Genomic DNA, 25,910 nt, shown 5'->3' on the forward strand with positions numbered 1-25,910 from the left:
CGACTGGATTGAGGACTAACGTCACCCAGCAGAACTAAACCAGAGAAACTACTGAAAACATGGACATTAAACCAGAGAAACTACTGAAAACATGGATATTAAACCAGAGAAACTACTGAAAACATGGACATTAAACCAGAGAAACTACTGAAAACATGGACATTAAACCAGAGAAACTACTGAAAACATGGACATTAAACCAGAGAAACTACTGAAAACATGGACATTAAACCAGAGAAACTACTGAAAACATGGACATTAAACCAGAGAAACTACTGAAAACATGGACATTAAACCAGAGAAACTACTGAAAACATGGACATTAAACCAGAGAAACTACTGAAAACATGGACATTAAACCAGAGGAAACTACTGAAAACATGGACATTAAACCAGAGAAACTACTGAAAACATGGACATTAAACCAGAGAAACTACTGAAAACATGGACATTAAACCAGAGAAACTACTGAAAACAAGGACATTAAACCAGAAACTACTGAAAACATGGACATTAAACCAGAGAAACTACTGAAAACATGGACATTAAACCAGAGAAACTACTGAAAACATGGACATTAAACCAGAGAAACTACTGAAAACATGGACATTAAACCAGAGAAACTACTGAAAACATGGACATTAAACCAGAGGAAACTACTGAAAACATGGACATTAAACCAGAGAAACTACTGAAAACATGGACATTAAGGATCTTTGGTAGAACATTTCGTCTCGTTTTGGTCAACGAAAATGAAGACACATTTTAGCAGAGTTTTTATTTTGTAATCTACATTTTAGTTTTGTTTTTATTCCTCTACGATATTGCATTATATATTTAATTATCGTTATCGTCACATGACACATGATTTAGGGCCAATCCCAATACACCCCCTACTTTCTACCACTAGCCCTAAAAATGAAGCCACAAACCTTAGGGCCCTTGTAATGTTCCCTAGGGATTGGGACACCACTTGCTCCGTCACTGCGTGGTTTAGGTTCGGGTACGTAAGCGACTGCGTAGTTACGTAGGTACATACGTCACACCATATCAGGAATCCCAGAGCCAAAAGCTATTTTAATTTCAGCTGTAGCGCTGTTAATATGCCACTTTATTAAGTTTTAATATTTTTTCAGGCGTAAAAGTAACCGTTAAGATCCCCAACCTGGGCTCAGTTTATCCAAATAACGCCTCTTAAGAAATTTGCTCAGATGTTTTCGGGATGAGAAGAGCCGCCAGCGATTTATGGTTCCGCGTTAAATTGACGCAGAGCCTACGGCGTAGGTTACGCGGCGACGCACACCGTACGGCGTAGGCTCTGCGTTGGTGTAACGCAGAACCATAAATCAGCCTTTATTCTGGCGAGATCAGTCACTGAGTGAATATTATGAAAGTAAAATATATTTCTTGCTAGAAATGTAATCAAAATGCATTTTTATGCAGAAACTAACTCAAAATATTGATTTTATTCACTAAAAAATTAGAAATGTCCGCCATGTTTTTTTGTTTGATTCAGTCTGCAAATGATGACGTAATTGCATTCTGGGAAATTTTTCTGGCCCTCGATCAGCGAGTCAGCATCTGAAATCCCTTGCTGTGAAGGGCTAGATTCATACTCACTTGCCCTCGTTATGTCCACTAGCCCTCGTTATGTCCACTAGCCCTCGTTATGTCCACTAGCCCTCGTTATGTCCACTAGCCCTCGTTATGTCCACTAGCCCTACATGAAAAGAGGAATTGGGACACCACTACCCTCACGGGAACGTGCAAAATCTAGGGGTAGGACTGAAAAGTAGGACTAGGGAGGATTGGGAGTGGGATTGGGACTGGCCCTGGTGATGATTTTCATTCATGGAAGCAACTTTACTTGGATCATGAACAGTGAGGTAGGGACTAAGTTAGTCCAGCAGGGGGCAGACTGACGACTCTAAAAGCCCAACTGATCACTCACTCTTTTCTGCTTTGAGACCAAAATAGAGTTAAATTGTTTCCCTACAAGGATGTTTCCACATTTCTATGATTAAAGAGCTCAGGCAGAGAAACCCCAGGTCTCACCTGTCTGTGCTGCGGGGGGAGGAGCTGGGCATCCTGGAGCCCAGGGACCTCCTGCGCTGCTGCTTCCCCTCCAGGACCTGCTCCTCCGGGGGGAACAGCCCCTCCATCAGGTCCATGGTGGTCCTCCTGCCGCTCTGGTCCAGGATGTCCACCAGGGACTTGTCTTTGCCCATGATGTCCCTCGCCAGCTCCTCCCTCTTGGCGTCCTCCTCCGAAACCCCGGCTGTCCTGGACTCGGGGCCCGGTGCCGAGGCCCCGTCCTGGTCCTGTGAGGCGGGGCGGGTGTAGGCGCTGAACAGGGAGGAGGCGGGGTGCTCTGCCGTGCCCAGGGAGGGGACGGGGGGCGGCCCGGGGACGCTGCACGGCCCGGGGATGCTGCACGCCGCCGTGACGGGAGGCAGGTACGCCTGACCCTCGCGCTGCCAGGAGCTCTCGCTGCGGACGATCTTCACAGGGACTTTCCTGGCCGAGCTGCTGGCGTCCATCACCGCCGAGGGCTCTCCGTCCCGCCTGAGGAAACAGAACCTGAGATCAGAGCCACTCATTACCATGTCAATCTAATGTGTTTCCCCATGATGCAACATTCTCCTGCTTCACTCGGACTCAATGATAGAAAAAGTCAGACAAGAAAAAACACACAAGAAAGAAAAAGATTGAAATGCATATATTTGCTTTGAGTTTGACCAAACATAGTTTAAAAGCTTGTAATCAGAGCGCGGACGGTGATGGAGGTCCGGAGGCACCGCGGCTGTGTGGTTTTAACTAAATTACAGCCTCCGGCTGGACCCGCCTCAGACTACAGGAACTAAACTAACTCACACACAGTTAAATTCATTCAAGTCCTCCTTAAATAACCTTCACCCGTGAGGAGTCTCTTCTTCTTCCTCCTAAACTCAAAGCCCGTTCGGGAGCAGGAGGGAGAAGCTGAACGCGACCCGGGACGCTGAGGCGGGACGCAGCGCCCCGGCTAAGCGGCTTACCTGAGCCGTGAGTCATCCTGCAGAACCGCGGGCGGTTCGTCCGTCAGCCTCAGTGGAGCGAACTGTGGCGAAGGAGACCTGGCCCGGTCGGACCCGGGGAGCGGCAGAGCGGCCGTCGGGCCGGAGGAGGGAGGTGGTGCCGGCTGCTCCCGCTCCACCTCTGCACGTCCTCCGCTCCCGCCCGGTGCCGGCGTCGCGCCGGGGCGAGGGGAGCCTGCCGGGGAGGCGTGGGAAGTGGCGAGGTGCTGGCTGTCAGAACCCGGGCTGGACCGAGGCCGGAGCGCTGGCGGGTCGGAGTGGGCGCCAGCTGAAGATTCCTGGGGGAAGGATGTGGTGGGAGGACCTAAATGGGGCCTGGGTGGCGGCGGGAGGCTCCTGGCCGGCTGCTTGGAGCCGGAGTCGGGGCTGACGCTGCGCCGGCCCGGGGAGAGTGCGGTGTGGGCGGTACTGGCAGGGTCTGGTTTGGACCTGTGGTCGGGGAGTGCTGGGACCAGGCCCTCCACCGACCGCCGGCTGTGGTCAGGTGACCTACTCTCCGTCGTCTCACTGCAGCGCAAAACAAAAACAAACGCAGTCAAAATTCTGCAAAAAAAAAAAGTCTGTCAAGCAGAAATGTATGGTTAGGTTTTAGGTTAGTTTAGTTTATTTTCGGTCATGAAACAAAAAAAAAAACAAAGAATAAAAATGACAACAAGAAAACAAATACACTGTTTAAAGAAAACATTACAAAAAAGTTTCCAATATACAAATAAACAAATAACATCTAGACCGAAAAAGGGGTAGGCTGAAGCAAAGCTTATTATTTGCCTAACCTCAAAAAGATTAATTAAATTAATGAAATAAAAGCAAGAAGTAAGAGAAAGACTGCCGGTAAAACAAATTGCCTCCATGGGGATAACAAAGATTCCTCAAGAAATAAAAGAGATATTTAAAATAAAGGTGCAGTCTACATGTTTCCTTCATCCTTAAAAAAATCAAAGCAAATCACCAATTAAATAAATACCCAAATCAACATAGCAAGCATCACCACTCATTAATTTAATATAAGGAAATCATCCTTCTTTTCAATGTTTTTTTAAATAAGGTTAAGGTTCTACATAATTTCAAATCCCTATCTAATTTATTCCATACATCCACCACTGCCACTGTAGCATCTCAGTTTGGTGTTGGTTCTGATTGTTGATTTGGTGGTTGATGGTTCTGGAACTTTATTTACAAATGTGGACACTTCTTCAACGCGTCCTCGGTTTATTTTGACGTTTGTGCAGCAAATACGAGCAACAAAGTCACGTCAGTCTAAACTGAAATACTGAAGATACAAATGTCCAGAGAGGAACAGGAGATGGAATCAGCAGCTCTGGGTCTCTGTCTGTACCTGCATCAATACAGAATACAGACGCGCTTCCCCTCAGAACCGCTTCTAAACCAACATTTTTGAGCTCCTTTAATCGTTACTGGCAGCTTAATGCACTTAATAAATCATCAGTGATGTCTGAGAAATCTGCTGCAAGCAGAACACGGAGACTCACTGAAACCTGGACGTAGACCGGATCCATAAGTGTTTCCTATCCTCCAGGACCAAAGCTCATCAATAAAAACTCAGAGCGCTTCCGTTGTGAACAAACCAGCTCTGCTGCTTTCAAACAGCCTCACAAATGTCACGTTTTCTGTCCCTGATACGACGGCAGAGACAATCAGAGACAATCTGTGTCATAAAAACAGCAAAGTAAGTGATATTTGAGTCTCTACATGTAATCGACCCTTAATCATGTTTAACGTTAAAGGAGTCTCACCTGCTCTGCTGAGGATCTCTCCATGCGGGGGGGATCTCCTGGAAGACAAAATAACAGAGTAAGTCCAAAATAAAGGATAATGTCAGGTTTTTTGGTCATGAAGCCTGGAGGGTCAGTAAAGTTGCTTTCGTCAATGAAAATTATGACTAAATATCGTCGTCAACGAACCTTTATCAGCACAGGAAAACGAGACGAGATGCAACGAAAATGCTGGTCATGTGACCATAACGATAATTAATAATAAATATATGATGCAATATCGTAGACGAATTTAAAACGAGACTAAAATGTAGATTACAAAATAAAAAACTCTTCGTTCCGCTGCTGGGTGACGTTAGTCCTCAATCCCAGTCGCTGCAGCGGGGAATCAGATCCAGAAGATGCAGCTGCAGGTTAGAGGCTGATGCCGTTAACGCAGAGCTCTAGGTTCACGTCCATTAAAAACTAAGTTACATAGAGAAACGCAGGGATCTGCTCTGGGGCTGGAGAAGAAGAAGATCCATCTTTGGATACACTTTCCTACATAGACGTGGAAAAGAAAATCCAATGTGTCGTGGAAAAAGAAAAACACAGGGAGAAATGCCGAAAAATAAATATGTTGTAAATAGAGCTGGGTATCATCACTGACCTCCCGATACGATACGATTCCGATACACTAGGTCCCAAGACGATACGATTTCCGATACGATATCGGTATTCTAATTACAATAATGGAATAACGTGATCCTTCCATTGCTATGCCAGAGAAGCCTCACCCTGACTGGTGGAAAGAAGCGGCCTGCTCACTCCTCAGGTTAAGGAGGAGACTTGAGCTCAGTGTAGGGCCTCCCGGGGTTGGTAGAGGGAGCAATTCCCAGGACTGACTTAGCAAGGAGTACTGGGTGATAAAACGGGGGGGAAAAAAATCGGGATTAAAAAAAAAAAAAAAAAGAAAAAAAGATTTATTTTTTTTTTAAATCAATACTTGGATTTATGTATCGATAATTGTTCCTACACATGTATATCGATAAAATATCGATATATCGATATTTTTAACCCACCCCTAGTTGTAAACTCAAATTAGAGTCTTCTGTATCTGGAATGAATGTATTCTTGAGTCTATAAAGATAACAATAATATAACTAGACAATTTCCTTGCAGAAATTTCGGGAGTGCCACGGCGGGCTGCTGCACATTTGTGTACATTATTGCATTTTGCAAGCAATAAAGGTGAAGGACTCACATATCGGCCCATCAGAAGAAGGGGCGGGGCTAATATGCACCAATGAAGGTCAAGGACTCAATACCTATAATATAAATATTTTTTTTCTTTTTCTTTTTTTTTCTTTTTTTTCCTATGATTAATTTCTATCTATCATCACTTCGTATTTATGACTGTCTGGTTCCTCCTCCACTGCTTATCAATTAATTAGTTCACAATATAACAACCACAACTAGTCACAATTATAACAATAACTAAGCACCGGACTTTGCATTGCTGCAATCTCAAACTTCATCTACACACCCCGTACAGACCCCCCCCCCCTCTTTTTTTTTTTTTTTTCTCTTTACTTTCACTTATTTTATTTTTGCATGTACCATACTCATGTACTGGCAGCACTTTAATATTCAACTATTTTTTTTTTTTTTTTTTTTTTTAAGATTTTTTTTGGGCTCTAGTGGCCCTTTATTGGAGATGCAGACTGGAAAGGGGTAGAGAGAGAGAACGGGGAAGACACGCAGCAAAGGTGTGCGGGCTGGATTCGAACCCGCGACCGCTGCAGGAGGAGGACTGTAGCCTCAGTATATGAGCCGCCTCTTAACCCACTGCGCCACCGAGCGGCCCAATATTCAACTATTTATTACTATTTATCATGTACCACAGCAGATACAAAATAGCACTACAGCACTTTAGTTCTCAAACCATTCATTTCCCCAGCACGTTTTTATTGTCATTTTTATTGTGAATGCATGCCATGTTATGTGTGCTATATTGTTTTTCTTTTTTTGTGATTATTATTATTGTTGTTGTTGTGATTTTTGCTGATTACATCTGGCAGGGGGACTACCGATGTAAATCAGCCTATGGCTGCAATCTGGGTGCATCTACATTTTATTTTTTTATTAAAAGAAAATGTTGATTGATGTACACTGTCCCTACCAAAATAAATAAAATTGAAATTGAAAATTGAAGGACTCAATACCGAGTCCAATGACACCACCCATGACTCTCTATGTCAAACCATTCAAAAGTTATTGGACTATAACATATCGGCCAATCAGAAGAAGGGGCGGGGCTAATTTTCACCAATGAACATCAAGGACTCAATACCGAGTCCAATGACACCACTACTCTATGTCAAACCATTCAAAAGTTATTGGACTATAACATATCGGCCAATCAGAAGAAGGGGCGGGGCTAATTTGCACCAATGAAGGTCAAGGACTCAATACAGAGTCCAATGACACCAACCATTACTCTGTATGTCAAACCATTCAAAAGATATTGGACTATAACATATCAACCAATCAGAAGGAGGGGCGGGGCTAATTTGTATATATAATATACAAATTTATATATACAATAATAATGGGATATATATATATATATATATATATATCCCATGAACCGGTTCCCAGCAGGACTGGTGATCGTCAAAGGTCAAAAGGTCAGGGTTCAGATTTCTCCATTTTCCAAGTTAAAGTATATGAAGCATGGATCTATAATATTAACTGGATGGAACATCGAAAATGGCCGCCCATTCATTTCAATGTAAATTGCTCACCCAGCGCATACGCTGAAAAAAATTCTGACTTCCGGGTTTACTTCCGCGTTATGCGGCCCATAGAGCATGCGCATTTGAGTCACCTCCCATGATGCTCTGGGGCCTCCCATCATGCCCCGGGGCAATGACGCGAATATTAATATAATATGTATTAATATAATATATTAATTAATGTATATTATTACATGTATAGTATTACATATATTATTAATGTATTAATATAATATAATTATATAATATATATTAATATAATACATCCGTGGAATGCACGGACACGGCTGTGACGTCAGCCGTGACGTCACGGCCAGAAAAATACTTTTCTTTGACTTTTCTGGCCGTTAGAAAACATTTTTGACGGATATAAAGTCCATGACTTAAAAATATAGAATACAAAGATTATTAGATTATTAGATAATTGCCGGTGATTACAGCTGGAGGTGTCCTGTGAACAGTTTTAGAGGCTTCTCTTTTACTATTGCGGTCTATGGGGAAAAAAGCTTTCTGTGCCCCATAGGATTTTTGGTTGCAGTACCGCGGCTGGCCACTGGAAAAAAATCGGCATGCCTTCTGAGTGCGAGATTGGGGGGCTGATATGAAGTCCGTACTGACAGTCATGTGACCAGTTCTGGCTCAGTCATTCACTCAGCAGCTGAGCTCTGGTTGCTAGGGGCAACAAGAACCTCAACTTCAGAACATTCCGGGTTGGCTCTGAGAAAACCCCAGCTTTTGCCTTGTGACAAGTTCTCAAATAACTCCGATTTGTGAGAAAACCGTAGCTCCTACCAGAAAAACAAAGACATTGTGAGAGACACAGAACCCGGCAGATTCTGACAATCTTAATTTTATTCCGATATTCCTTAAAATGTGTTAGTAACGGCAGTTCGAAAACAAAGTGATATTTTTTTGAAGAAAACGTTTAATTACATTGCAGTCAATGGGGACTGAGGCAGGAATTGGCGCAGCTTTAGCCCCCCCAGTTTAAATTTTGTGCATACCCCGCCTGTCAAAGTCACATTTTATGAATCCCAACATCTATGTCTACATTCTGACCAAAAATTATCTGTCAGGCTTTCACGGTTTGGCCGTGAGCTCGAGTTACAAATAAAAATTAAGGTCATTTTTTTACTGTCTCTGCCACTCTAGAAAATTAGAGCTCCACTCTAGATTTGACAAAAAAGGGATTTCCAGTCCTCGCTTGAGCGCTCATATCTTGAAAAGTGTACATTTATTTTTTTTTAATTACATTTCTACGTGCAAGTATGAGAAAGATACATGCCCGCTTAAAGGGGACCTATTATAAAAAAACAAGTTTTTTCTTGTTTTAACATATATAAAGTGGTCTCCCCTCACCCTGCCAGCACAGGGAAGATGAAATCCCATGAATTTCTGCAAGGTCTGTACCCCCGCCCTGCAGAATCTTCCAGTGTCATGTGACTTTCCACGGCCCATTCTGAATCTGCGCCTATGGTGACGTCACCATAGGCGCTCATTTCCATAGGTCGGCCTCCGCTGCTGAAACCACGCCCACGACCAGCTCTCTCCGCCGGCTGGAGCATCAGCCATTGTTTAGAGGCGCTGGCTGTTTCAACAGCGAGGGACAGTTAAAATGAGGTTTTGCATCGACATTTTCCCGTCATAAAAGGATCAGTGCCCACAGTACGGAGCCGGCAACTGCACACGAGTCAGCGGTAAGTGACGTTAATTTTTTATGTTATTTATATTTGTATGATCTTTGCATGGGCTAAGTATTTAGCTTATCTCCGGAGCACCGGAGCTGCTCACGGACCGGACCGTCGAGGAGCCCCGGGCCCGGAGCTCCGTGCTCGGAGCTCCGAACCCGGGGGCTCCGGGGGAGCTCCGGGCCCGGAGCCCGGAGCCCGGAGCCCGGAGCTCCGAACCCGGGCGCTCCGGCGGAGCCCCGAGCCCGGAGTTCCGGACTCGGGGCTCCGGCGGCTCTATTAGTACCGTAATACATTTTTCTTCTCTTTATGGTTTCAGATCTGCCATGCACCTGAAGCTTCAACGACACCTTCAGAAGACGCACGGTCCTTCCTTGAGCCAGCAATAGTGCATAAATGTTATTTATATATTTTAACAATAAAGTTGCCATTTGTGAAAATTCAGTGTTGTGATTTCTTTAGTTAACATGATTCATTTGTCTTGTAACATAAATGAAATGATGAATTGGAGTAAAGAACTGTGGTGTAAATGTTTAGAATTAAATTAAATCTTCCTGTGTGAAGACGAGGTGACAAAAGGCTGATTTATGGTTCCGCGTTACACCAACGCAGAGCCTACGGCGTAGGGTATGTGTCGATTTAACGCTGAACCGTGGAACACGCTTTGTGTACGCAGCCGCTGCTCTTCTCCCCGGAGCGACGCTTTGTCTCCTCGCCTGCTACACGTCATTCAAGCAGCCAATCAGCACAGATCCTCATTATCATAGCCCCCCCTCACCTCAGAATGAAGCACAGAAAAAGGCTTTAGAAGCGGTAAAACTAGAGACATGGCCCACAGGCTGAATTTCTGATTTATGTAGAAAAAACAAGCTTTAGCTTGTTTTTAAGACATTCAAGGCCTTTTTAAAATACACATTAAATGCCATAATATGTCCCCTTTAAGGCGCACGTTTCTACGTTTTTACTTTTCGCGTTTTCTCAAAGCTGCGGGACTAGTTACGCGCCGAAGTTTTGTCCGGAAAATGAATAATACACGCGCAGGATAACAATAGTGCCTCTGGCTGTGCCAAGAGGCACTACTCCTCCATTGCTATTGCATAGCTATGGAGGAGGCGTGCCACTTGGCGCAGCCTTGGCACTAATAATAAGATAACCTTGTTTGAATTGTAAAATGGGTTTGGCTAAACACAATCTTTGACTAAAATGGTCCTGGACAATTCGGACTAAAATAAGACTAAAATGCTCAGACTTTTAGTCGACTGAAACTTGACATGACTAAAAGGAGAATGAACGTGACTAAAACCAATAAAAACTAAAATGATAGCTTGACCCAAAGACTAGACTAAAACTAAAACTGAAACACTAGTGGTCACCTGTGCGTAGAAGTCTGCTGAAGGGGAGGATCTGGACCGCTCGTGGATGCAGATGTTCTTCTCGTCCGCGCTCGCATCCAAGATGTTCTCTGCCGAGTGAAACCGTCCTTGTGTCTTGGCTTCTGAGGACTTCTGCCTGGTCCACCGGGCCTGGTACTCGGCGAAGGTCCCGAGCCTCTGCTGGTCCAGCAGGACTTGCTTGTGTCCAGGGTTCAGGAGGTTGTGGTCCGTGGCTGCCGGAGCTTCTCCAGGCCTCCCAGGTCTGTCCTCCTCATCAATGCTGGTGCTGGGGTTTGTGCTGGGGTTTGTGCCGGCACTCGTCCTCGGCGCGGGTCTGGCAAAGGCCGGCTTGTCCTCCGAGAACCGGATCTGCTCCTCCGAGCTGTCCACGCCCACCTTGTCCATCTGGTCCGGCTCGGAGAAGGAGTGCGTCCTCTTGGCCGGGTGGAACCGCCGGCGGCCCCTGACGCGCCCGCTGGAGGTTCTGAGCCCCGGCACCTCGGGGGCCAGCGGCTCCAAGTCCCGCCTCTGGAAGGAGGTGGCCTGCAGGACCCGGGCCTGGGCCTCCTTCAGATGGACCTTGTAGGTGTTGGAGAAGGAGGCGGCCGCCGAGCGCCACTCCTCCGCCTCCTCCTCGTCCTCCGCGTCACAGGTGAGCGTCGCTGCGCTGCGGCTCTTCTGCAGCTGCGCTCGCTTCTGCTGGATTTCTTTGCGTAAGGTGGTTGCGTAACGGTCGCCGCGGCGATTTGCCTTCCCGCCGGTGGCCATGACGTCGCTGGCGTCCTGGCAGGACGTGGGCGTGGGGGCCGGCTGCCTCTCTGCCAGGCCCCTGCTCTCCGCCAGGCCCCTGCTCTCCGCCAGGCCCCTGCTCTCCTGGGACAGGGAGTGCAGGAGGGGCGTCTTCAGGGGGGAGATCCGCTGGTCGTCCTGAGGCACCCAGGGGTCCTGGTGTCTGGAGAGACTGTTTGGGTCATGACTTTGATGCGTGGGAAAGAAGCGTCCCTCCCCTCTCTTGTGGAGAGAGAGCTCGTAGGTCAGCTGGTCGTAGTGGAGGCCGTTCCCGAGGCGGGACGCCCCGTGAGGCGCCTGGGCCTGCGGGTACTTGGCCTGGCCGCTGGTCTTCAGGGATCCCTGGAAAGCCGCTTGGCTGCTGTTCAGGCAGCGGAGCTTCTCCACCTCCCCCCTCCAGCCCTCCGTCCTGGGCCGGGCCCTGCTCTCCGGCATCTGGACCAGATGTTTCCCCGCCAGGCTGTAGTAGCGGCTGCGTCCCGCGCTCTCCGAGGGCGGGGGTGCAGTGGAGTGGCGTCCCTGCTTGCGGCTGAAGGCGTTGGTGGGCAGGTCCTGCAGGCTGCGGTAGTAGTTCCCCACACTCTGGGTCTGGGTGGGGGCGGCCCGGGCCTGCAGGTAGAACGGGCTCTCGTCGCTGTGCTGCCTCTGGTGGCACGGCGGCGGCGGCGCCGCCTGCTGGGACGGTCTGACGTCGCTGCTGGACAGAGAGAAGAGTTTGTGTTGGTGCAGCTGGCTGAAGCTCTGAGGTCTGGAGTCTGCCGGCTTCTCACACGACCTGCCGGGACTCTTGGCCGGACCCGCGGGCCCGTCGGGGTACGGGAAAACCTTGGTAGCGGCGAAGCTGTCGCTGCGCAGGGGCGGCACCGGGGGCGGAGGAGACTGGGACGTGTGCTTGTCTGGAACCTGCCACACGGGTCCGATGTGCAGCCTCCCCGCGACGGAGACCCGGGAGCCCGGCGGCTCCTCCCAGCCGGTCCCGGCGCTCGGCGGCGGGAACTTGTGGTCGTTCTGCTGAGGGCCCTCGCCCGGAAGGCCCTTGAAGAAGATGTTTTCGGTGCTTGTTCCCTTCCTGCCAGCTGCACTGGAGTCGTGGACCAGAGGGCCGGAGCCACCGGAGCCGCCGGAGAAACAGCTGAACGCAGAGTCCCGCTTGCCTCCTGCTCCAGAGGGCGGCTCGGCGCCGCTGGCGTACTTGGGAGGTGAGAGCCGGCCCGCCGGGTAGGGATGGGAGGGATGGGAGGGATGGGAGGGATGGGAGGGACGCTCCAGCCTCTCCATGTTCACCGAGTCCCGGGTGTTGTGGTGGCCGTGAGTGGACGCCTCAGACCTGTCAGGAAAATGAAATGCTGCTTAAAAACGGCGCGTTGGGTCCGACGGCAGAGAGCCAGAAGCTGCTGCAATGGCTCACCTTGCTTCATGTTTGGGTTGCCACACCGGCGCTGGGGCGGCCTCACAGCGGCCCGGCTCCTCCTCCGTCAGCTGGGACGGCTGCCAGGAATGAGGCCGTGAGTCCGGATCGCTCTTCCTGAAAACAAAACCACAGTCAGGGGGGACGAACCCTGCAGAGTTCAACGGCCCATCAGCACCGAGAGCAGCTCAGACACTTCTCCATCCTGTTGGGGGTTAATAATAAATAACAATATCTACACTTCAATAAGAACTTAAAAGGAGAGCCACAACCACTCTGAGTCTATTATTGGATGGTAAAGAAAGTTTACACTTCTTAACTCTGTAATAATAAACATACCGTAATTTCCGCACTATAAAGGCACTTCAAATACTTAATTTTTCTCAAAAATCGCCAGTACCCCAATAATCCGAGGCCCTTACAGTCAGTCAGGAAAGTATTCAGAACGCTTCACTTTTCCCACATTCTTTTATGTTACAGCCCTATTGATAATAGGAATAAATTCATTTTTTTTCCTCAGAATTCTACACAAAATACCCCATAATGACAACATGAAAGAAGTTTTGTTATGATTTTTGTAAATTTATAAAAAATAAACTATAAATATCACCTGTGCACAAGTATTCAGAACGTTTGCCATGAAGCTCAAAATTGAGCTCTGGTTCATTCTGTTTCCACTGATCTCTCTCAAGTTGTTTCTACAGCTTAATTGGAGTCCACCTGTGGTGAATTCAGTTGATTGGACTTGATTTGGAAAGACACACACCTGTCTATATAAGCTCTCACAGTTGGCAGTGCATGTTGCAACACAAACCAAACATGAAGTCAAAAGAATTGTCTTCAGACCTCCGAAACAGGATTGTTTCGAGGCACAAATCTGGGGAAGGGTACAGAAAAATGTCTGCTGCTTTGAAGGTCCCAGTGAGCACTGTGGCCTGCATCATCCTTAAATGGAAGAAGTTTGGAACCACCAGGAATCTCCCTAGAGCTGGCCGCCCGCCTAAGCTGAGCAATCGGGGGAGAAGGGCCTTAGTCAGAGAGGTGACCAAGGACCCGACGGTCACTCTGTCAGAACTCCAGCGTTCCTCTGTGGAGAGAGGAGAAACTTCAAGAAGGACAACCATCTCTGCAGCAATCCACCAATCAGGCTTGTATGGTAGAGTGGCCAGGCGCAAGCCCCTCCTTACTAAAAAGCACATGGCAGCCCGACTGGAGTTTGCCAAAAGGCACCTGGAGGACTCTCAGACCATGAGAAAAAAAATCCTCTGGTCTGATGAGACAAAGATTGAACTATTTGGCATGAATTCCACGCGTCGTGTTTGGAGGAGACCAGGCACCGCTCATCACCTGGAGAACACCATCCCTACAGTGAAGCATGGTGGTGGCAGCATCATGCTGTGGGGTGTTTTTCATCAGCAGGACCTGGGCGACTAGTCAGGATTGAGGGAAAGATGAATGCGGCCATGTACGGAGACATCTTGGATGAAAACCTGATCCAGAGTGCTGTTGACCTCAGACTAGGACGACGCTTCATCTTTCAGCAGGACAACGACCCAAAGCACACAGCCAAAATATCAAAGGAGTGGCTTCAGAACAACCATGTCAATGTCCTTGAGTTTCCCAGCCAGAGCCCAGACCTGAATCCCATCCAACATCTCTGGCTGTACACCGACGCTCCCCATCCAACCTGATGGAGCTTGAGAGGGTCTGTAAGGAAGAATGGGCAAAACTGCCCAAGAATAGGTGTGCCAAACTTGTAGCAACCTATTCAAAAAGACTTGAGGCTGTAATTGCTGCCAGAGGAGCTTCTACAAAGTATTAAGCAAACGTTATGAATACTTATGCTCATATGATTTCTTGTTATTTTTATTTTTAATAAATTTACAAAAGTCGCATCAAAACTTCTTTCATGTTGTCATTATGGGGTGTTTTGTGTAGAATTCTGAGAAAAAAAAAAGAATGTATTCCTATAATCAATAGGGCTGTAACCTAAAAGAATGTGGGAAAAGTGAAGCGTTCTGAATACTTTCCAGACTGACTATGTATGTATGCAGGAATCTTGTTGTGTTACTGACCCAGACCCAGTTTTATGTGGTACCTGCAGTTTTAGTGACTTTGGTAGCGACGCAGCTGCTCCACTTGACTGATGGTCGACCGTTCAGACACATTAAAGTCAGTCCTTGGTTGGATACAGGTTACACCGTCAGACGTTAGATAACAACCATCATCCAACATCTAGTCTATGTAACCTTACTGTAATTAGACGTCACGCCAACGTTAGGTTTTTAGCGGAAACCCATGTGTCCAATTATAATCAAATGTTGTTCCAACCTCACACTAACTTCAGGTGTCGCTATCGCTGGCAACGATGAGCCAATCAGAGAACAGGACGCTCACCTCCTCCATTTTTTTGGTGGATTCGTGGATGACAAGTGATTTAAAATGTATTTTTTCAGTTTTAGTTACAACTGAACGATATTCTGAGTTATTGTGAAAGAGTAGAATTAATTTTCAACTTACCAGACTGTTCTGTTTCGCTCTATACGTTTTATCATGCGCCTTATGTATGAAAATAGACCCGCTCATTGATGTTGCGCCTAATGGTGCACAAAATATGGTAAAGTTGCTTCTGATTAAAACTGTCAAATCTTACAGAATGTTCATTTTCTTCTTTCATGTCATAAAACCCACAACCGCTGTTGATCTGATTTACCCCCAAACACCATCATTTACCTTCAGAACACACTGCACCTCATCTCCATCAACAGCTCTCCCAAAACCTTCCAAACACTTTAACATATTAATATTCACGGTCAAGGAACCTTGATTAAATATGTTTTATGGATCTTCTGACCTCAACATCCACTCGGTTTAACTCAAATATTCTTTTACCTTTCGACTCAAAGCAAATGTGAACGTACCCTCTGAAGCGGTTCTTCCTGGAGAGCATGTTGGAAAGCAAACGATTACAGATATTTGAGAGATTATGGACAAATTCTGCAGCACATTGAAAACAATATATACATAAATAAACAGAGTAAAGGACAAACAAGCAGCGGGGGAGGAGGCTGAACATCACAAGATTGATCGGAGCTTCACTACAACAATCTCACACCTCTAAAACCAGACCAATACGACTACGAGATCCACGACACGTCTAACAGCACACGTCACGCTAGCACCAACCACAGACCAACACGTCACGCTAGCACCAACCACAGACCAACACCGCCAGCGTCACTAGACGATACCTCATGGAGCTTCGCAAGATCTTGGTGAGAAAGTTCCTGGCGACATGAACCTCGGTTTCTGACGGCATCGTTTGTGGTGACACCACATCAACCATCTTAGCCCTGACGGTGGCGGTGAAGGATGAGAGGGACGACAAGATTAGATAAGACGCTTGAATTCATTTTCACCCTGATAACCAGGAATAACAGACCTGAGACTCGGCACCAGCAGACCGAAGCAGGGCCGGGGGAAACCAATGTTTCTAAAACCATTAAATCGGGCGATTATTTCATCGATTAGTCGACTAATCTAACGAGTAATTGGATGATTATTCTAACAATTATTTTTCTGTTGCTCGCTTTAATAAAAAGCATAATGTATCAAATAAATATAAAAATTCCTTAATAAAATAGTTTAATAAACAACCGTTTTGCACAGCAAAATGAAAATATAGAATAAAATTATACAAAATAAAAAGTCCAACAAAAATCTCTCCTGTACAAAATTACAAGATTAAAAAAACACAATGCAAAACCATTTTTCATGTTAGAAATAACGTATTTGGTAAAACAGCACTGTTTCACATGAAATTAGATATTTTTATGACATAAAAAAGGTAGGAATCATTTTCCGGGGGCACTTTAGCTCCTGCTAACCAGAGTTATGACCAGAAAACAAATGTAGGAGCTGATGCAGAACATAACACGAGACCAGGGGGGGCTGGTCTGGTATCAACTCCAAAAGGCATTTGGGGCTAAATTTAAAGTATTCACATACTTTTGATGACTTAGGAGTGTTTTTTGGGTCTTTTTGCAGGACTTTTCAGTCTCCATTCTGAAAAGTGGGAACTGTTTGTTTTGTGTGACCTACGTGTGCGTGGCGATGCGTCGACACAAAATATGACGTCAACGATATTTTGAAGTCGACGTCATGGACACATGGCTGCAGGCCGACAGGCCAGACACCGCCGGTGCTGCTACACTCGTCTCATCAGGTCTCTTCTCTTTCCCCGCCAGGACCGACAAACCTCCTTCAGACACTTTTGGACCTGAAGCGTAGATTCTCACAGCGTGTCCTAACTGCACACGAGCGTCCGACTATCGCGTTGCACTGCGTGGCATCGGACGCTCTCTGTCCTGAAACACTGAACGCGTTATGGGCCCACGTTATTTTGATTGACAGCTGAAACTCGCTTTTTAAAAGGCTGATTTATGGTTCCGCGTTACACCAACTACGGCGTAGGGTACGTCGTCGATTTTACGTGGAACCATAAATCAGCCTTTATTCACCGCACTACCCGCCCGTGCGCTCCTGAAAGAAACTCCTAAAATAACTCCTAAAAGAGTAAAGAGACAAGTAAAAGATGCGTGAGTACTTGTAATCTTCCTACGTTTGTACTTTCTAAACAGAAAACAAGCTTGATATTGTGATATTTAAATGTTCTTTTTTCTTTCCTGCCGCTCACGTTGAACACCGGTTAAAGTGCTGTAGGAAACAGTCATGATGAGGAACGGCTGATCCAGTTAGTTGAAATGAGAAGTTATCTCTATGATTCCTCCTCATTTCACCACAAAAACCTCAATAAAGTGGCAGAAAGAAATATTATCCTATTATTATATTATTATTATATATTATCTTATTATTATATATTATTACCAGAACCTTCCAGCTCCCTGTCCATCTCCCTCCAGCAGCTGCCACTTTATTGAGGTTCATGTATTGAAATGACTGTTTCCTACAGCGCTTTCAACCGGCTTTCAACGCGAACGACAGGGAGAAAATAGAAGCAGGGCGTCCGACAAAAGTCCAGCTCAAAACGGCGCGCCACGTTGCACTGCGTCGCTCGCAGCCAGTTAGGACAGTCCAATAGAAAATAAAGCATTGGAATTGTTTTTGACGCTGATGCTCGCTCGCGTCGCAGCAGTTAGGACACGGTGTTATTGCTCCGACGGTTACGTCACAACTGTAATCAATCTCCAATCAATCTCCAATCAATCTCCGCAGTAATTATTTTGGCTCTGGCTGCAGTTGTACATGCTGAACGACTGTTGGGTGTGATCACTGAGAGGAGGCTGATCTGTCGGAGCCTCACGATACTCAGAATGTCCCAACTGTTAGTCTGGATGAGCTGTGATCTCAGACGTCCCAGAGAGGAGAGATCTCTGATCCAGCTGAGAGCGTACCTGCTCCGATGTAACCGCTAACCCCGCCGGAGCGCCACGGAGACGCTGCATTCTTCCAGCAGAGGAATGCAGGGAGGTATTTTCCCTCCCCGGCGTTCCCTCAGTTCAAACGAGACATCTACGCTGGCCATCTCCCAGGAGGCCGAGACGCTTCCTATCAGACTTTCTAACAGTATTTCAGTCCTGGTTTGTTGCTCATGAGCCCTCAAGGACGGGGAACAACCCTAGAAAGCTTGAAGAACCCGCAGCGGCTTCTTCTGTTTTCCTGCTTGTTTTCAGATCAAATCCTATCAGAAATGAAACAATAAGACTTGCTCTGAGCTGAGACACCATTTTACTTAAGAAGCTGAGATTTCTTCATAAAACACTTGAACATTGGGTCAAACGTCTACTTCTCAAGTCGTTGGTCAGAAGTTGAAGTCTGTTGTCAATGTTTTTAAAGTTAAAAAGGTTCATCATCGTTTGTTAACAACGGATGAGTATTTCCCTCCAGACGTTCACGCTGAAGCCTAAATCCACTTTCTCTGATGTTACAGACTAAAGCACAACCTTTAGAAATAAAGAGGCTCTAGAAAAGCAGGAGACATCTGTTATTAATTGTCGTCTCTGAGTTTAATCCTAAAGTGATACTTGAGACTTGATGCATCGTGAAAGCGAGAGCTGCTGCCTCCCAACAAGCTGCCGCACAATGGAAATGCAAATGCTCCCTTTGTGAGAGCTGACGGTGTCATTGTGAGAGGATCCAGCTGGTCCACACAGATATCCATCGGTGGAGAGAAGCCCCGTCTCCTCCCAGGAAATACGAGCTGGACTCATTCAAGATCTGAACCCCAAAGTGAAACACAGTTGGCTGCTGGGAAATATACGACGGAGAGAGAGAGAGACAGAGAGAGAGAGAGAGAGAGAGAGAGAGAGGCTGCTGGTTATGGGGACGAGTGAGACCTTAGTACCTGAATGATGTAAAGAAGCTCACAGGAAAGCCTAAACACACCACCCGCCTGGTAGAACAACCGTCAGCATCAACATCATCCTCCTCATTTTGGTTTGCCGACGTTCATCTACGCACTTTTTATTTTTATGTTGTTTTTGTTTACCGGACTTTGACCGGGCCGTCGTAGCGTACGTGTTCTGCTGTCAGCTTCTCTGTTGGGGATTATTGTCCAGTTTCTGGTCCCAGATCATGACCCCTCCACCGCCGTGCCTGGCACCAATATGCTGCATCCAGTTTCCAGCACGTTGTGTTTGTAGTTTAGGACCAAACTGTCCCGTTTGACACTTGTCAAAACACAAAAATCCAGAAGCCTTCAGCTTTTTAAACCTCCGACCCGGGATGTACGCCACACCCTTGAGGAGAACTCGCTGGAGCCTCTTTAGTTGGTCTTTAACTCTCCCAGCTCCACAGAAAACACACCTGTCGGGTTGGATTTGTGTCTCACAGGAGGAGAAAGTGTGACTTTGTCCAGTCTAAAACATCGCATTAAAGCATTAAACCAATGAACCGGAAGCACAATAAATAAATAAATATATAAATAAATAAGTTAGGCTCAAATATTTAATAATCAAAACAAATCAAGCTGTTTCAATGCGGAAGACTTAAACTGCATCATCATATCAGCGTTTCTTCTTCTGATATTCAGACTAAACGTTAGTGGGGCCGAACTAAAGAGACAATTAGCTGAAACAGCTGATACGGTGGAAACTTACCGACTAGGAATCAGCTTTTTGCTTCTGTGAGCGTCTCGGCTGCACGATAACAACCGCCCTCTCTACTCCTGCACGTCCCTCTAAAACACTCCCGGCTGTCCGATGGTCCGAGCCTCCGTCACGCTGGAGAAACTCCACCACTGAGGCGTCCTCCCAACACAACGCACTGCACCTTGTGCTCCACAGGAGATTTCTTGGGGATTATGGGAGGTGGGGGGCTGGATTTGAGGCAAAGGGGAGGAGTTATTGTCCTGTCCGGCGTCCTCGCTGTAATCTAGTGTTTGTGCTGAAGTGGCTGGGCCTTCAGGGAGGCTGCTGGGAAACCAAATCAACATAAACGCCGTCATGAGACGGAGATTAAAAGATTCAGGTCATAAAAATGCATTTTTAGTTTTGTGAAGAAAAAAAAAGGCCAACTTTTAAGGTTTATCCTCAACGCCTCATCGGAGATTTCTTTCATCTTTGGCAGTAAAAGTGTTTGGTCTCGTCGCTGGGTGAGGTCCACTCCCTCACGTTTTCATACTTCCTAACCAGCTGAACATTTATGTCCTTGTCAGGAAACAGAGGAATGTTTGAGAGAGATATGAGCCAGTGTCAGACGGAGGAGGTGGAGGACATCACCCCCGCAGCGTGGAGGGGTGCCAGCTTAAAATACCAGCAAGGCGACGGGTGCCATTACTCACTCAGGGCTGGTGACGGCGTGCGTCACTGTTTATCACGCAACAAAGTTTGTTAAATCTGGCCACTCTGAAGTTGCATGCTGAGATGGAAAAGAACGGATTTTTCTTCTTAAATAACACAAAGTGTGATTGCGTTGCGGTTGACGATAACGATGGCACGAGGTCGGAGAGTAAAAGTGGTCTGACATCAGACTGTTGGGACAGATGTTTTTATATTTTAGACACGTTTATTTACTTTTTTGAGGCAAAGTTACTAATCTGTTATATTTGGTTCAGTGTGATAAAAGTGCATTAATACGTCAGGTTTTATCCGTCACATTTGTTAGAAATTATTCTTCTGTGTCGCTGTCTGTTGAGACTTTAAAAAAGAAGGGAATGAAAAAAACGTCACCACTTTGAACCTATTTAAAAAAAAAAAACAACTAAAAGTTCAGCAACTTTCCAGGTACTGATGCGAGCGTCTCGTCAGCCAATCAGATTCCAGCTACAGAGTCAGGTGGTGTCTGAAACTGAACATATGGGCGGATCCTGCGGCGCCAGGCAGCTCCATCCACCGTCCCAGAGGATGGAATAAGTTTAATTCCTCTTTAATTCAGAATTAAAATGAAATCTGATTTAAAATGAGTAAAAATGACCTAATTCAGAATGAAAATGGCCATTCCGAATTAAACTTAATTCCGAAGTAAGTTGGTTTATTCCGATTTTAAATCTGAATAGAATAATTCTGCGATCATGTAAACACTCATTCCTCTTTAAATTAATTCCGGTCTTTCTTTCTGCTCGTCCCCTCGCCCGTCTGTCTCCATGACGCTTATATTCCACGCTGGGCTGGTTTTCCAAACAAAGTTTCAGCAGTAAACGCTGGTCAAGAGCAGAGACCATTTACTTAATAAATAGCTTGGAGGACCTGGAAATAATTAAAAGAACAAAGGAAACATAAAAATTGTGAGCTTTTCAAGGTTGTAGCGGCTAAATTTGTTTTTCTTCCGGTAGTTTAACTTCCGGTCTCCCCCCTATCCAATCAGAACCTTCCCAACCCCCAGACCTGTAGAGGAATTGGAGAAAGACCATCAAACGTTAATAAACGTAAATAATTTGGAATTATATCATTCGGAATAATTCATTCCGAATTAAAAAACATCATGTAACCGTGGCCATGGTAGCTGGTCCAGGTTCCAGAACCGGCCTCCGAGTTCCCTTAAATGACCTTTCAGGGGTCACGAGGGACCAAAAATAAAGTCTTTTAACAAAGATAAAAAGTCTGACTACTGCTGCTTACTCCCAGTTTACAGTTTGCTAGTTTACCCAGCAGGTACTGTGACTGGTTGTTTATTTGGCCCATCATGCATTGCTGCAAAGCTTTTAATTTATCGTTTTTAATGAAATCACTTATATTATCACCGTGATTTGGGGGCCAATTAAAGGAAGGATACGCGATTTCTGCATGTAATCAGGTCTGCTGATTTTAAGCATCAATTTAAAACAAAAACACGGTGCACTGACTCCTCCCTCCAACGCTGTCCAACAAAGACACCGAGCCTCTTTAGCTCCTCACCTACTCCACGGGAACGCACATGAACCTCCCTGTCTGTGATTGGCTGGAGTCACGGCTGTTGCTCCGCCTCCATTTGTTTCCAGATTAAAGAGGACGATGAAGACGGAGCGAGGACAATGTTCAGAGGCTGTGGATGTGAAATCACGCAGAATTGCTTACTCTACCTTTAAAATCCAATTCAAGTCCAACTGAAAGTTTGAGTTGCAGCTTATGATTAACACTTGAAATCTTGAACTACTGCTCGTTCGCCTGTCTGCTCCCATTTCTGTGAAACAACTCGATCTGAAATCTCCGCTGACGGACGAACAGACGTGATGATGATGATGCCGTTGGCACCCGCTCGGTTTGCTTTGCGTTCTGTAGTAAACATCCCTGGTCTACAGAGGTGTCAAGTAACCAAGTACAAATACTTCCTTACCTTATTTAAGTAGAAATTTTGGTTATCTATACTTCACTGGAGTAATTATTTTTCAGACGACTTTTTACTTTTACTCCTTACATTTTCAGACAATTATCTGTACTTTTTACTCCTTACATTTTAAAAACAGCCTCGTTACTCTATTTCATTTCGGCCTTTAAAAGGAACCCTGGCTATTAAGACATGTAGGTCTTAAAAGATAAATGTTGGTATCAATTATAACAATGTGATATAAAAAACCTTGTTGATGTCTTTGTTTTTATAAAAACAAAGACATCAACTACGCCGTAGCCTACGCCGTAGCCTACGCCGTCTACGCCGTAGGCTACGGCGTAGACGGCGTAGGCTACGGCGTAGGCTACGGCGTAGGCTACGGCGTAGGCTACGGCGTAGACGGCGTAGGCTACGGCGTAGGCTACGGCGTAGTTGATGTCTTTGTTTTTATAAAAACAAAGACATCAACTACGCCGTAGCCTACGCCGTAGCCTACGCCGTCTACGCTGTAGCCTACGGCGTAGACGGCGTAGGCTACGGCGTAGGCTACGGCGTGGGCTCCTGCGTAGCCGGCGTAGCCGTGGCTCTAGAGCTCGCAGCGCTCCACCATCCGCTCTCGCCGCCGCCGGGATGGAGACGCCGGTCGGCAGGAGGCACGTTTGGGTGGGCATAGCCCACCCCTGCCCCCCCCTAAAACCGGCCTTAACCCTAACCCTACATGTTAAATTATATTTTCAAATTTTATAAAAACAAAGACATCAACAAGGTTTTTTATATCACATTGTTATAATTGATACCAACATCTATCTTTTAAGACCTACATGTCTTAATAGCCAGGGTTCCTTTTAAATAAAAACTATCCAGTTAAATTGCTCCATCCGGATAGAGTGAATTTGGTTGTGGTTGTTTCAGATGTTCTTGTCCAGTTTTGTTCTTACATCCGTTCCCTCAGATTCCTGCAACTAAACTTGGATGTACATTCCAATAAAGGTTAGGATAAATGATAACATGCCTCTGAAGTTTGACTTTTTGCACCATTACAATACTTATAGGCAACTAGTCATCATATCTGCTGCTCTCTGAAACACATGTTAATGCTCAATAGTACACATATATGCTTCTTTAATATATTTGCATTATACTAAGATGCATTCATTTTCAACGGCTTTTGTCCTTAATGGCTTTTCCCCCTTACATTACTTTTACGGTACTTTTATACTTTAAGTAGTTTTGAAACCAGTACTTTTATACTTTTACTTGAGTAAAAAACTTGAGTTGATACTTCAACTTCTACAGGAGTATTTTTAAACTCTAGTATCTATACTTCTACCTGAGTAATGAATGTGAATACTGAAGACACCTCTGCCGCTGACGGACGAACAGACGTGATGATGATGATGATGATGATGATGATGATGATGATGTCGCTGGCACCGCTCGGTTTGCTTTGTGTCCTGTAGTAAACATCCCTGTCTAACTGGACTAATCCACATGTTTGTCCTGGTGTCTTGTGGTCTTATTGAACCGGTCTGGGTAGTTCAGGTCGGTAAGTGAACTGCTGAACCCAGTAACTGAAGTTAAACAAGCTTATCTTGACAAACGTTTCACTACAATGCATCATCAAGAAGACAAGAACACAAAGATCCAGGAGCAGAAGCGTTGCACGCTTTCAGGAGAAGCCAGGACCCACGGGTGCAGGTGATCTCTGGACCCTGACTAAGGTCGCCGCTCTTTTCCTCCTTCCCCTGGCCTTTTCACCTCGGCCGTGACACGTGTTGCTGATTCACCAGCTTGCTCCTGCTGGAACCCAAACAGCCACCAGCGGCCCGCGGGGCCGATCTCGCCCCGGTGAGCTCCAAACACGAGTGCACAAAGGAAAGTGCCAGCGTCATCACAGCTGGGCTTATCGGTGTGTCACCGCCCGCAGCGCCACAAAAAAAAAAGACTCACGAGAGCAATTGGACGCGTTACAAACAGAGTGAAAACAGGAAAAATGAGCCACATGTGAGACATGCAGCAGAATTAAAGTGATGAACGTGGACGGCATCAGTGGCGAACATAAACACAAAGGTTTGTCACATTATTAACATTTACTTTCATTCAGTTACTAAATGGTTGCAGAGCCACTTTAAACTGTCACCTCTCAAGAAGACAGAAAAAGACGCTGTTTCTATTCTTTCCATTTCTATTCTACAGTAGAATTAATAACTTTTACGGAGTAGAAATGAGACGTTAAAGTCAAAAGTAAAGAAATAAAATTAGAACATCAGTAAATATTTCTGTTCATTCACTGGATGTGATTTTAAGAGCTGAAAATTAGTTTACAACAAAGCAACATGTGAAGAAAACCCCCAAAACCTTCTCATTAAATCTTATAACAAACATGTTCTGTTGTTACAACTACGTATTTAAACATCAAAATTCAGGTTAACAAGCCCACTTTTCTGTTAAAAGGGTTTTGAAGCAAGTTTGTTGACTAATGAGCGTAAAATTCGAACGCAGCGTATAAATAAACGTGTTAACGCCTCCTCACAACACCAGGTTACCTGCACTTATGTCATCCGCTTCTTTTCTACTTTGAGATCCTCAGGAAAGTTTTAAAAGAAACCTCTCAAGCAGCCGGGTGGGTTTTTCTACTAAAGTTATATCTGGTCCTCCGCTGAAATGTTGTCCCGATGAAGACAACCTGCCGTTATCTTCCATCAGTCATCACTTCCTGATGTAATCCCACTCAGGAAACAAAATGATTGGATCACAGATGACAGAAGAAGACATGAGAGGGGGGTACCTGAGACTGAGAATCTTTATCTTCTAAAAGCCCAACATGTCCAGAGGGAAGAGAGACCACCGGGAGGTCAGGAGAGCCCTCAGCTCGCCCCAGTCACCAAAGCCCCTGAAAACAATGGGCTGTGCTGATACGGCCGATCCCACTAAGCAGTGTCCACTCACCTAGGCAACACGGGCCGTACCAACATGGGCCGTACCACCGCCCCCCCGGGGGGGGAAGCGGCCCGGGCGGCCGGCCCGGCCCGGCTCCCAGAGCCACTCCACGACCTCCGGAGCCAGTTACAACCGTTTCTCCTCCCACTTCAAACCCCTACACCTGCTCAGATCCACCGTTTCCACTTGAGCGGCTGCTGAAAGCTGCACGCGGCCCCGCGGCCCCCCCCGGCCCCCCCCGGCCACCCAGCCCTGCAGAGCTCAGCTCACGCCTGGGGCTTTAGAACCAGTAATTGGATTCAAGCTCTAAGACTCTGTTGCCATTTGCCTGTGTGTGTGTGTGTGTGTGTGTGTGTGTGTGTG

At 46.1% G+C, this 25,910-nt stretch overlaps 1 protein-coding gene across 6 annotated transcripts in view; it reads right to left on the reverse strand.

Moving 5' to 3' along the window:
- Positions 1 to 25,699, reverse strand: part of LOC133425183 (protein Shroom2-like) — a 30,851-nt gene extending 5,152 nt beyond the window's left edge. Inside the window, exons 1-8 of one of the 6 annotated variants that reach the window (XM_061715884.1) lie at positions 25,396 to 25,699; positions 16,094 to 16,195; positions 15,764 to 15,781; positions 12,843 to 12,959; positions 10,646 to 12,761; positions 4,829 to 4,866; positions 3,036 to 3,581; positions 2,056 to 2,565 (exon numbers count right to left, since the gene is read on the reverse strand). In XM_061715884.1, coding sequence (XP_061571868.1) covers positions 2,056 to 2,565; positions 3,036 to 3,581; positions 4,829 to 4,866; positions 10,646 to 12,761; positions 12,843 to 12,959; positions 15,764 to 15,781; positions 16,094 to 16,188 — 3,440 coding nt within the window. In that variant the 5' untranslated portion in view covers positions 16,189 to 16,195; positions 25,396 to 25,699. Of the gene's footprint in view, positions 1 to 2,055; positions 2,566 to 3,035; positions 3,582 to 4,828; positions 4,867 to 10,645; positions 12,762 to 12,842; positions 12,960 to 15,763; positions 15,782 to 16,093; positions 16,196 to 19,960; positions 20,266 to 25,153 lie in introns of those variants that run through there. The other 5 variants (XM_061715885.1, XM_061715886.1, XM_061715887.1 and 2 more) reach the window with 5 other exon arrangements.
- Positions 25,700 to 25,910: the final 211 nt, after the last annotated feature.

The sequence above is a fragment of the Cololabis saira genome, chromosome 24 (assembly GCF_033807715.1).
Source record: "Cololabis saira isolate AMF1-May2022 chromosome 24, fColSai1.1, whole genome shotgun sequence".
Taxonomy (NCBI): domain Eukaryota; kingdom Metazoa; phylum Chordata; class Actinopteri; order Beloniformes; family Belonidae; genus Cololabis; species Cololabis saira.